The sequence below is a fragment of the Molothrus ater genome, chromosome 1, assembly GCF_012460135.2.
Source record: "Molothrus ater isolate BHLD 08-10-18 breed brown headed cowbird chromosome 1, BPBGC_Mater_1.1, whole genome shotgun sequence".
In the NCBI taxonomy this organism is placed as follows: Eukaryota; Metazoa; Chordata; class Aves; order Passeriformes; family Icteridae; genus Molothrus; species Molothrus ater.
In genome coordinates this window covers 46,585,200-46,598,954 of record NC_050478.2, presented here as the reverse complement: position 1 = coordinate 46,598,954, position 13,755 = coordinate 46,585,200, and the positions used below count along the sequence as shown (strand labels likewise).

Genomic DNA, 13,755 nt, shown 5'->3' with positions numbered 1-13,755 from the left:
TCTATCATGAAGCTGCCACCCTGTCTCTCTTCACCTGTCACACATCATATCACAACCAAGGACACAACTCCACTCTTTCCTACTTCATCTTCCTCCACCAAGTAGTGTCAAAAAGCTGTGGAGTGCAGGCAAGGCAAACTTGTAATTGCTTTGACCACTGTATATCTGCAACAATGCATTCACTGGAGGCTGGGCTATACCTTTTTAAACCTCAGAAAAAGTAACAGAATAATACAACAGCTGTGACGGTACTGCCATAATTTACCTAAATCATCGAAGACAAACTGGTCACAGGTCACTGCTAATGGAGCTTGCACACACACGGCCAGGCATGGCTTCTGTGCTTTCACTCTGCTCTGGATTGTTATCTAGATCAAGGAGCATACAGAAGTATTTAAAGGAAGTAACTAATTAATCTGTACAGCAAGAAAAAAAAAAATCCATAACCAACAGAAAGAGATGAAAATCTGCAAAGACCAATTCAGCAACAACGCTTAAGGACTTAAAACTTCAAAACAAGTATTTTCATTTTACAATTCTTATTTACTCACAGCCAATAATTATACACAGTAACTTTCAAGATTACAAAAACCTGAGGGGATTTCTCATGTTTTTTGTAATTTTAAACCAAGACAAACTAAAGCTAAAGTATTATTTGAGGGCTTAATACCCTGCACGCGTCAAGAGCATTCCTTCTAATGCAAACAAATATAAAACTTTGCATTTGTTAGGTGATTATAGTGAAAAAAACCCAAGAAGAATAAAATCAAAGATAACCAAAGAAACTATAATTATAATAACTTCCTTTAACTGCATACAGTAAAGCATAGTCTTCTGAATAACTTCAAGTTTTGGGGTTTTTTTACTGCAAACAAAATAAGAAAATCCATATACAGGATACTCAGTACAACAACTCCAGATAATGAAAGCTCAGCTAAACATAGAGTGGCCCTCATTGCTTCTATTGTGCACAGCTATTCCACTGCAAAACCAATGGATATCAAAACAGGGTCCCTAACTCATATCTTAAATGAAAGTATAGTATTGACTGAGATCTGAATGTGGTCTGCATAGACAGAGACCATATTTCTAATATTACCTATTTTGCATTGCTGGTCTACCAAGGAGCTCACTACAGCCAGGTTAAATGAATTTAGAATATTATTACTTACAAAATTACTCAAGTGTTAGGAAACTACTTTGGCTACTTTAACTTAATTACCATCAACATTGATTTAGGTTTAAAAATACACCAGTTATCGCAGAAAAAAAATTCTAGAAAAAATTGAATTCATGGTAACTCCTACATTTAGTATTTTTGTTTCACTAAAAGGTAAAAGATGCATAAACAAGAAAAGAGAATGAAGAATTAACTATGTCTTCTCATTAAAAAAAGCTTATGAAATACATAAATACATCATTCATTTGAACTCCTTTGAGCAGACTTATCACTGATTTTATCAGAATAGTGGTTTTATCCTGTATCCTTTTTAGCACTGAAAAATGCAGAGAAAGATGTTGGACCAAGTACAAGTAAACCACACTAGTCTGAGGGGATCTGGTTCAAATAGTTCAGTTACCCTCTGAATTTTTCACTCTAGACTCTCTAGAAAGAGAACTTGCAAGGTCCTAAAAATTAAAATCCATTAATATTCTTAGAAGATCATCCTAAAGTCAAAAATAAAAATCATGATCCTTTTTAGGCAACACTGAGGAAAAACCATTCTTGCACGCACATGCATGTGCACACATACACACACTTTCTTTACAATCAGTTACAGGAACCAGCTGTTATGAAGAACTGCAATTTTCTAATTAGATTTTCCTACATTTTTAAATTTCTAAAGCTATGAAAGTATTTTTACAAAAGAAAGTCTATTTCTGTTAATTGACAACCAAAAAGGCAGCTGAAGATTATAAACTTCCCAGTTGAGTAACCAAACTTTTATTGCCATTGGAAAAAATATTCTCATGACTTCAAAAACTACTTCATTCTATCTAAATAATGTTTCTGTGATGGCTTACTGATAAGCCTATCAAAATTCAAACTGCAGTCACTTTCTGACTGTAGCAGAAGGCTTGCTAGAATGACACCATGTCTTACTGAGGAGAAAAAAAATTAACTATGTATTGTATTTCAAACTTCTCTCATTTTCATTTTCTAAGTGAAATACACAGAAAGTAACAGGTTTGTTATGATTTGCCACCACTATTCAAATGCTACCGTTTGAGTTAGGCACAGTACCTTTACTGTGAGTGATGGCACTGCCCCTGTTTTTACCTCACTCTCAATGGCTTGCTGTGGAGAAAAAAATAAAAATAGATGAAATTCAATGTTCCACATGAACAAGCGAACACAATAAAAGCAATATTACTTTCATACCATCAACTTGGTAAACACAGAATTAAAATTAAAGGACTTATCATTCCTATGACAGATTAAAATACACAAAACACATTTCTGAGTTCCTTCTGAAGTCTCTGTTTGAAACTCCCTGCAAAAAAGATAGCAAAAGGTCATGAATGTAGTATATGTAAGAAACTAATACACTCTGATGTATATAAGAATATTTGAAGCTGTTTTGATTGGCACAATACTTTTCACTATATACTTATTCAAATTCTGAAAATACTTCCTGCTATTCAGTAGGAAAAGGTGACTTCCAATCTGCCAATATATTATATACACAACATAGCATCTACTATAAAATCATCACACACTATTTTATAATCAGAAATACACCTGAAACTTCAAAAGAAAATTCTAGCAGGCACTTCAATACTCCTGCTAATTTCTATTTCAATAGGCAATTCCATCTACTTCAACATTTATCTTGACCTTGTGTATTGGTCTCGTGGTCTATTTTAATCTTATTTTATGTTTATATTTTATTTTGAAACAGGTCAGTCACTACAGTTGAACAAAATGCTCCCATTTAAACTATTATAAAGAAATACTTCTCTCGCTTCTGCTATAATACCAAATTACTGATTTGAACTTATACTTTCTCATTATTAAACAGTAAATTAAAAACAGTAAAATCAGGGCCACTTCTGCAAACTTCATAAGAAGTCAGAAAGCTGGTAGACTCTCTGGGTTCCAGAAGTAGGATTTTCATTTGTACATTGTGCATGTTTCTCAGCTAAAAAAAGACAGATACTCTCATACAGGCTTGTCACGCTCTCTGGTGACCAGTGGTTGATTCTGAAACAATAGCAGGGGTATAAAGATATGGAACCTTACCACATTCAGCTTTCAGAAATTACCTGGATTTCCTGGATCAGAGGCCACACACAGGAGGTAGCATTAAATAACAGAATGGTCCTCCACTTGCTTATCTACACAATTTTAATACTCTATATCCTCTTTGCTTTTATCACACAGATTGCAATTTCAATCTTTTCACAAGTGCAGAAGTAGCATCGGAAATCCTGTAGCTCCCAAGGTAACTGCAGAAGGCCTAAAATTGTTCCTACTTTTGCTTATTGATCCTTCCCCACAAAGTATCTTATCAGATTTTTCCTTCCTAGGCAGCTACTGAAAGAACCCACAGAAAAGCCGACCACACAGGAAACTAAGATATACGGGCAGATAAAGATTCAGAGCTGTGGTTTGATTGATAGACCGAGTTACTCACATATGAAACAGACCAGTTGCATCTGGAAGGTTGAGCAAATGAGCACAGCAGCATTAGAGCATTCTGTGCACCTAACAGTTCCAAGGGTTGTGAGCAGATTATTGCAGCTAGCCAAGATCAGGTCACACTGTCCTTTTTTCCACAGACAAGTGCTAGGACACTAGCATACATTATAAAGAGGTCCATTTATCAAAGAAAAACATCCTTATGTATTTTTTAAACAGTAAGTAGCTGTGAAAAATCAGTTTTGCCAAAACTAGTGGCCAGAAATGGATAATTAAAGATGTTATAGTGCAGTAAGTACTTTGTATGTACGTTATGTACAAGCTCTTCCAAATCCCACTTTGACTAATTTTTGTAAACTACATATGTATACAACATGAATAAAGTAATTAGGCTGCAACACCAAAGAATATTGAACGATAGCTTGTTGAAGAGAGATTATTTCCTAGAATGCAGCTTGAGTGGTTTGAGTATTCTGTCTTTGAAAGATTAAAGGGTGACACTTTGTTTCCCCCAACATTTACCACTGCTCACCACTACAAAGTTATTCCAGACCCTAAGTTCCTGTTCACTTATGTTTGCTCAGACAAGGATCTAAAGGTCCCCAAACAGAATATAAATAAATAATTTTAATAATTCTAGTTAAAATCTTTAATAAAAGTGGGTGCTAATTGATGGAAAACTGTGGGCCATGAAGCTCAGTCACACAAATGTAAATAATAATCGCTATGCATGATCAGTCATTATTTACATTATATGAAATCAATGGGTTTTTTGGAGTCATTTCTTTTTTATATAGGTACGTACAGATTCTTCATCCAAATCAGGTGAAACTTCTGCTGTGACAGTTACATCTCTCTGTTTTTCAGATTCAGGCAAAATATCTTAAAGAAAAAGAAAAAAGCAAAAGCAAATCAGTTATCCTCTAAGAAACATTCAGCTACATTCCTAAAAACAATACTATTTCAACAGCATCAAGTCTGGAAGTTAGACCTCTACACCTACTAGTATAAAGAAAAAAAATAGCAATGTGTATGATTTTGGAAACTTCAAAAAAAGTGTCACAATTTCATTAGACTTCTACAGACAATGTATACCTGGATCTCATTCTGGGTTTCTGATTTAAGTATGAAAAAGGATTTAGATGCATTCTATAACAAGATTTTACACCTAATATCCATGATCTTCAGAGACTGTATTTTTAAGGTATTTTTAAACTTTTGTCCTCACATGCATATACCAATATACGATGAATAACTACCTCCAAAATAACTCCACACATCTCATGGCACTTCCATATAAATAATTTTATAGTGAATATGTTTAACAAAGAAAGATTCTGTGTCTAACAGTCTAATCTTCAGCAAATTCCTCTGCATTACGAGGTATATCAAAGTTTTATGTATAGACCATTACATGTGGCTTGACTAAATTAAGTCACCAGATTATTTCTAGGACTATCAACATACAAGGCAAAAGAATGCTACAAACTCACTAAAATCCATAATACAAAACCTTATGTATACACGCAAAAAAAAATTATACAAATTAAATCCTGAAAAACCTTGAGGAATTGCATAACCTCTTAAGAGTCCAGAAGTACAGCTGTAGGATATTTGCATTTTTCTGAAACGCGTTTCTATTTTTTAACATACTAAATGTATTGGAAAATTAAAAATCTGAACAGGAAATATATAGTTCCTAAAGTAACAAGTAAAGAGTTGATGTAAAGGGGCGATTAACATATTAATTGAATAACTGAGAGCATGAGCACATTCAGAAAGCTGCAAGAATTTTATTACACACAGAGTCCTGAAAATGACCTAGAAGTAGTAGACAGCACATTATGTCTTTCTAACAAAGGGGTCAAGGGAAAAGATTTTGATGAAGACAGAAAATAAGTATTCATTTTCTTGTGCTCAGAGAGAAATGCCTCCTTTAACTACAAGAGAGAAAAGCAAAACCTAAACACATTTCTCCAACACCACCTAGAAAAGAAGTTTAGGACTGTTTTATACTGCCACAATTGCAAAGAACTGGTCCTGCCAGTTACACATAGCTCAGCATGGTCCATTCTTTTTCTATCCCTTCTCAACCATTTCTCTTCTGGTTGCTTCTTCAAGCTAACAATGTTGCAACCTCTGTCATACAGTCATTTTTCTAATAGAAGTATAACAGAGATTACAATCAAAGTTTACATGTAAGTATCAGCTTTTTGTTACAATTAAACTGAGCCAAAACATGTTTAATCACTTATGTCATCCAGACTGATGCAAGTAACATTAGATTTAAGTTAGTATAACAGTTAAGATTTTTAAATATTTCATCAGTTTATACTGTAAATCCTTATTCTTCTAAATGTATAAAACAGCTTAAGTTCAGCAGTTTAATGGTCAGCACTGGACAGAAATACAAGACATTTATGGAAATAACTATCCTAAGGTTTTTTAACACGATGACCTAATTCTAAATACCTTCTGCATTTGAAAGTCAAAATGAAACAAAGAATAATTATTTCCATATAAGGGCAGATATTTTCAAAACAACACAAGCTCTGACTGCACAAGCATGAATTCAAAAGACAAGAAATTAATGGGTCATTTTAAAGACCGTGTTCAGGAGTAAATTAACAGCAACCAAGGCTCATGCTGAAGTTTTAAGAAAAAAAAGCCAAAATGAAACAAAAGCCAAAACATCCAAAATTGACAGGTATTCTTCACAAGTAAAATGTTTTGTTGTATAAGAATGTTCTCATACAAGTTTTACATCCAGATAAAGAAACTCAAGCACAGCATCATTAGGACACTTCTCCACAAAAAAAGAGCATCCACAAAAACTCATCTGAAAACACCACTTAGATCAGATTAGACAATTTGAGGAAGAAAAGGAATTTAAGAAAAAAGAATGGTGAAAAAATCAAAAATATTCATAGCAAATTTATCATTCATGACAGTTATTACAAAATTTTAAAAGGACAGCTACAGTTCCTTTCTCTCTTCTTAGAGTTTCCAGACAACATGTTGAAATTAACAAGCTGAAGTGGATTCCCTCCAAATTTGTTGATTTGTTATTTTTGTCATGCTTTTCTTTCCTTAAGTTATGATAGACAGACAAAATTGTCAGATACCCATAAGGATGGACTGTGGTAAAAATCAGTGGAATTTATGCACATCTATATGCTTAAATTACACATTACTGGATTCAGAAAATTAAAATCCTGATATATGTCAGTCTACCATGATAATGGATGAAGTTACATGTAATTACAAAATAAAAAAATCTTTGCGTTGCAGAATCAAACTCATGCTTGCAGATAAATATTTTTTTTTCTAAGAATTTCAATTGCGAGGTTTTTCTTTTATTTTTTCACCTAGAAAACCATGACTTTTTCTTTAATGCATTTTAAGAACATGCTATCTATCATGAAGGAAAAAAATTAATTTGTTCTTTCTATTTGTTGAAGATTTATCCATAGCTTCCTGTAAAATCACGTGCTTCCAATTCCTTGTACAAGCCAGGCTGTTCAAAAACACAGTTATGAAAACATAAACTTTGAGGGATCTCTGTAGAAATTATGTGCCCTTATTTGAATAAAATCAATGCAAGTTATTAGCAATGTATATAAATTCCAGAATTTATTATCATCAGATGTGTCATTCTGTTCTACAAATATGCTTTTGAATATCAAACTAACAGAAAAGTTGCTTTTAAAAAAGTCATTTTTTGTTAATTTCATAACTTAAAAAGTCATTTGTATTAATAAAATGCATTTGGCAATACTTTTATTCTCTCTGAAACCTAACTACATCAGATTGTTGAAATTCTTCAAGTTTTCTTGCCTTTGTGTAGTCCCTGCACCATCAACTTTTATTCTGAACCGTTGCACTAGTGAGAAGTATCTGCAACCTTATGTAAATAACTTTAACCTTCCAACACCATTATGAAAATACAAAGAAAAACCCCTTTATCCAAGGGCTTTAGTGTCTAGGATTTATTTTTTTAATCTTAAATACTAAATTTTCTACAGAAATGTAACTATGGGTAAAGTCTGAAACTAAAATATTTTAAAATGCTAAAAGGAAAGTCAGGTAGATAAAGGTAAGTAAAAATATAGAACAAGAAAGAAGTATACCTTGTGTTTTTGTGGCCTCCCTGATGATTTTCTGAAGCTCTTTCATTTCAGCATTCATTTCTTCATAGTTTATTTCCCTAGAGTCAACCTTAGGAGCCTGGAAGAGTGAAGGATCAGTTCCAAGGTATGAACATTGAAGATGCCCATCATCACTCAGAGTGACTATAACACCCTTCAAGTCTCTGTACAAAAAAAAAAAATAAAGCTTACTAAGAAATTGGGAAGAATCACAGAAGCAATAACATTAATAATAATATTTATTCCTTAATTAAGACATCTTCATTAATATTACTCGCACTTAGTGCAATCATACCTAAGAATGGATTTGTCTTAGATGACTAAAGGGCCCTCAGAACCTGTAAATCTGTACAATCAGAAGAGGTAAGGGAAAGGATCAGAACAAACAAGCTGAATACACTGGACAGTTGTAACCTATTTATTCATCTAAGTCTTTTGAAGTTGCAATATTTAGATTACTATGCAGGAAAAGGAATCTGGGGGAGGGAAAAGGGAAGGGAAAAGAGGGGTTAGAAGAAATGAACAGATGGAAGATGCTCACAAAGAAGACAGCTTTAGGGCTTTGATGGTATTAATAGCTCCCCTAACCAATTCTTTGGCTGCTATTGCAGCTACTGTGCTGGCTTCAAACCCAGGCTGGCTCTTCCCTCCTGTATGCATCTGAAAGGAAACCACACAGATCGAGAGCATTCCCCTTACACTCCTCTGAATCAATACCAGTGAGTGTTTTACTAGCTGCACTATAGTCTCTTTTCTCTCAAGGGAAAAGTACCTCATTGCTCCTACAAAAATCTCACTTGTGTTGCTTATCTGATCTGTACAACGTAAATGCAAGATTCAGGAAAGTATTTAACAAACTGTGAGACAATAGGGACTATTGCCCGCATTTTGCATAATTTGAAGCTTACTCCAAACAGAAGAGAAATTGAAAAGTAAAAACCAGCATAGAAGTTAACAGCAAATGCTAGGAGCATAAAGTTTCACTTTATTTTTAAAAATGCCTACTTTTAATTCAATTAAAAGCCTAATCATAATCACAGCATTACACATTCATGCCAGTAACTTGCTCTTACTCCATCCTTAGAATACCTTATAGCAGACACTGCCTTTGCATCAAACACAACTGCCATAAAAAGCAAAGATAGATCAAACTTAATTCTTAGATACTAAAAGTGACTTGGACAAGAAGGCCTAATTCACTATCACACAAATCAAACCCTTGTAAAATACTGAATTTATGTAAGCGTTCAAGCTATAATTCATATAGAATTAACAAAAATTCTTTAAACTTATACACATTGATACCTTTCAAAGGCCTCCTCTAGTACAATAGAAAGGCAGGTAGCTATGTAAAAGAAATAGAATTCTCTATGGTTTCCTACACGGTCTAGTAGCATGGCTCCAGAACACACAGATGGAAAACCTTAATCCAAAATTTTCATTGGTAATAGTAATTACAAAAGCCAACAGATGTCACAGATTAATTTTGACCACTGATGGTCCACTTGTACTGTTCAAAATGTGGTTTTGTTGCACACTATTGCCACAATCCCAATGGTGGTTCTACAGCTGCAATCAAATAATCTGGAAAAACTACGCTGTAACTGAGATCATCTGAACTCTGTATAGTCATAACTGCGCACAGGAATGAAGACCCTACTGGGCACTATACAAAAAAGGAATTGCTGTAGGTAAGTTTAAGCTTTCTCTTTCTACAGAAAGCAATTGTTACTCAGTGAAAGAAATAAATCTCTTTGTTGAATGATGAATGTATGGAAACTGCTTGTGAGGGTTTTTTGGACAGCAGGTACCTCCAGTCAGCCCTTCACTGAGGCTGGAATATGCAAATCTGAACTGCCCTCTGGAACAGAACACACATCAAAGGCCTCAAACACAATGTTCCTCTTATCTACCACATAAGCTCATCTTAAACAGAAACAGTCTTCTTTTTTGGGACTACTGCTTATTGCTACAGAAAAGCTTCCATCTACCACTGCAACTTTTAACATGCAACTTTTCAGCACACCCTACCAAAAAGGTAACAGGAAGCTGTCTTTGTGAGCACCATAAGGCTAGAGATGCCAAGACTCACACAACAAATACTTGAAAAATAAGTGGAAGACTTATACTAATTTTCAACTTACAGATCCAGTACCTGTGCTAGCAGCCATCCTGTGAATGTCATGACTTTTTTGTGACCTGTGAGCTTGGGGCTTGTATCCTAAAGGGACTTTCTGACAAACTGTAAACTATCAGCAGGAACTGAAACTACGCATGAGTCCTAGTTTCTCTCGCTACTTGGATATTTGTTGTTGATTTGTTGTTGGTTTCTTTGCTCAGGATTGGGTCTGTTCTTTCAATTACATGCAGAACTGCCCATCCTAATTTTCTTATATCCAAAAAGCTTGGTACAACACAAACCTGTGCTTACAGAATTCTGGATGGCACATGAAACAAATACATTGGGACAAACCTGAGTTCCCTAATATGAGAAATGCTAGGAGACAGACTATTATGAATACTTGCACCACAACACAACCTTAGCAAGCATGCAAATAACACCCAATGCACAGAATTTTGTCAGCATCTGCCAAATGTTTGCAAGGAGCTTTGCCATATTGGTCAGGGGTGCAGCAAAGTCTTTAAAACTGGGGCATTGTTGAGGCAGTGCATGCTACCAAATGTACTGCCCCACTCTTTGCTACCAAATTATAGCAAATAATGACTTTTTTAAGGGGTGGGGGGGCAAAACAAGAGAAACAGCACCAAGAGCTTTTTCTACAACTGGATAAAGAAAACTTCTGAAAACAAGACAATTTCTAGAATTGTCCAGCAATGGCTTTGGACAATCTTAACATTTTTTCCCAAAAGTATGCATCTGTTAATCTAATAAGGAAAGATCCATGAGGAATCTGAATGTAAATCAAAAGGGCATGAAAAAATATCACTACAAAGTCAGCAATAAATCTTTGATGATATACTACTAAGGTATAATACATTCAAAAGTGGTTTGTAAGTACCGCCCTTCCTATACACAATTAAGCTGGCAGTCATCTGCAGCTAATCAGTCTATCAAAGGAGATCCATTTAAACTAATGAGGTGATTTACCTATGTAAATTATGCCTGGCTTAACTTCTGAGTCAGCATTACAGAATGCACATTCAGAAGCTCCACCTTAAAATGAACTCATTTCAACCAGCTTTTCTGATAGTCATGACACCCTTGACGTCTACACTATCAGAGACAAAAGCATTAGTTTAAGAAAGCAGCATTACAAACTACGATTTTCCTTTGCTTCAGTTAGTGTTCTGCTGGGTCCCAAACAAGAAGATTGTTCAACATGAAACATACCTAAGTATAAAAAAGCCTTTCTCAGTAATCTTTCCTCGTTAATAGCGGTCCATGAATTTGCACATCAACAGAAACAATAAGAAAAATATGGGTAAGCAGTTCTAATATTTTTTTTATAATACATTCATTTCTCTGTTGGAATGTTTGTCAGCCAGTCAAAATTGCACTATTTTCTCAATCTTTTTTTAACAGTGGTTGAGGACAGCAGGGGGAGGGGAAGCATATTTAACAGTTTTATAGAACTTTCCCCACAGCTACTGCTCTCACACAATATCCTTGCAAATACCATTACTTCATTTGGCACATTTTGCATACAATCTGGAATTTCTAGTACTTGTTAAATTTCTTTTATTGTAAGCTATTCTTTTTTTACTATGTATCACACAATAGTCAGAGTAATAGTAAATCTAAGGGGACATTTTAACAGTGAGGAACTCAAAGTATAAAACAAATTATTCTGATATCTAAAATAACTTTACAGTACAAAGCAACTCCTACACACATATGGTAATAATTTGAAAAACTATCTTTTATTGGATTCTGGGTAATAATAATGGCATATGCTTTTTGTAAGTCTTTTCTTACTAAACAAATTGCTCATAACATAGTTCTTGAAGAAATTAAAATGCTTTGCATGTTTCCAGTTATATAATACCAAACTGATCACTCAAACAATTGATTTAGAGGTTGAATCAGTAGTTCTGTTTTACTTGAATGACACATGCTAAGCTTTAGACAACTCTTAGGACAAGGTCTGGTTATTGACACCATTTGCAGCTTTAATTATTTATATTAGCTCATAAAATTTCTACTTCAATTTCAGAAGTGGCCTTAATTGCTATTACTCAAACTAACCATTTTAGAAAACAAGATTCTCTGCAATACTACTTTCTGTTCCTTATTGACAATGTATTATATAAAAACTACTAAACTAGGAAACTAATTCCTGGAATTGTGCTCAAGCATTTTGAATCCATTTCTCTCCTCATTTTATCACCCTTTGAGGTAATTTTAGGCAAGAGCATATCTCAATAGCACTTTTTAGTTTAGTGCTTTTGAAAACCTAAATTATTCTAAGTTCACTACCATTTCAGTATCATTTTAAGGCATAACTACATGAAGTATTTGTAAAAGATACTAATGGAAGATCACACTAGGAATAACTAACTATAAGAATTTTCTAACATGAACTAATGGGAATAAAAGTGAAAAGTCCATCTAACTTTTATTAAACACACACTCCAAAATCTCAAGTATGCCCACAGCTGAATATTCAAAGTACATTGAGTGTGACTCAATGCAAGCTACTGCTGATACCCAACTGTCCTGCACATCTCTAGAGCACTCTCAGGCTTCTTTAAAATGCTTTCCTCAGTTAAAAAATCTTGGTTCAACTTACATTAGAAGTAATACTTACATGTGTGAACCTTCCCCATGCTGCTATTACACATGAAAACAGACAACCTAATTAATATTAAAAATTAAAATTTTTTGAAACTCTTTATATTATATATTTAGCATGCTTTGCACACTCTGCAGAGGACACACAAACAAATAATGTAAACATAGTGCTCAAATATAATTATTTAACAATATGTAATTATATTAAATAACATAAAGGGACTGCTTTACAGAAAAGCATCCTTCATCTTTCCCATTTGTATGTTACCTTAAAAGAATACCAGATACTAAACTAGTTTAAAAAATTATAAAGTGCATGCAAGAAGAAGAGGGAAATGAAACATGATTTCATCTTGATAACCAATGCAAAAGCAGTTTTAAAAGGGAAGTTATGACTAGAACAACATGTCAACATTTATCCCCTCTTATAAACACTGAAATGCAGAGGGCCAGACCTGAGTAAAACCTGAATGTGACCATTTTAAATGGCTGAAGAATTCTCCACCTTTCAGGTCCTATATGGGTACTTTTTTTCCCTACTTGTGAGTGAAGACATCTCCACAAGCAGCTTTACATGGCACCACTACACAGCAAAACAACAAAGCAGCCAGCACCAGGACAAACTTTCACCAGGCTTTAGCTTTTGTAGTCCTCCTTGTGTAGTTTTCTCTTTGAAAAAGACTCTGCCTAAAATGCCGCCCAGCAACCAAATAAAAAGGAGTATTTTCCATCAAACAAAACAAAAAAGAATAAAAGAAGAAAAAATAAAGAAGAAGAAAAGGAAATTGACTGTTTTTACTTTTACTGCCAAGTTAAAAGCAAGCACTACTCCCAGGAGTTTGGGTCGGGGGTCCTTTCTGCCAGAGCACTACTGCCACCTGCGGGGCAGCAGAGCTGTCATACAGGTGAGCCCTGAGCGCTACCACGTCACATTATGTGAAGCGGGGTTATAAGGTGCGGGGTTTTTTACCAGGGTCACTGTAACAGCTTAACAGTTATTTCCTTGGCACAAGACAATCTTACCAGGCTAATATTTAACAGTAAATACCCTGGGACACACATGAGACAGCCTGCATGAGACAACCTTCTCATGAGACAACCTTCTGCATGAGACAACCTTCTGGTCCCTCCAGGCAGGGAACACACACACCACACACTAATACAGGCAGACTAGGCATGAAATTTAAGCTCATGCTACAAGCTGCATACAA

General features: G+C 34.6%; 1 protein-coding gene across 1 annotated transcript in view; it reads right to left on the bottom strand.

The window, feature by feature from the left end:
* BBS9 (Bardet-Biedl syndrome 9) overlaps window positions 1-13,755 on the bottom strand; it is a 283,034-nt gene that overhangs the window by 223,043 nt on the left and 46,236 nt on the right. The window contains exons 10-13 of the mRNA XM_036378769.2: window positions 7,774-7,955; window positions 4,449-4,525; window positions 2,246-2,299; window positions 266-368 (exon numbers count right to left, since the gene is read on the bottom strand). Of these exons, the coding sequence (XP_036234662.1) occupies window positions 266-368; window positions 2,246-2,299; window positions 4,449-4,525; window positions 7,774-7,955 (416 nt within the window). The remainder of the gene's footprint in view (window positions 1-265; window positions 369-2,245; window positions 2,300-4,448; window positions 4,526-7,773; window positions 7,956-13,755) is intronic.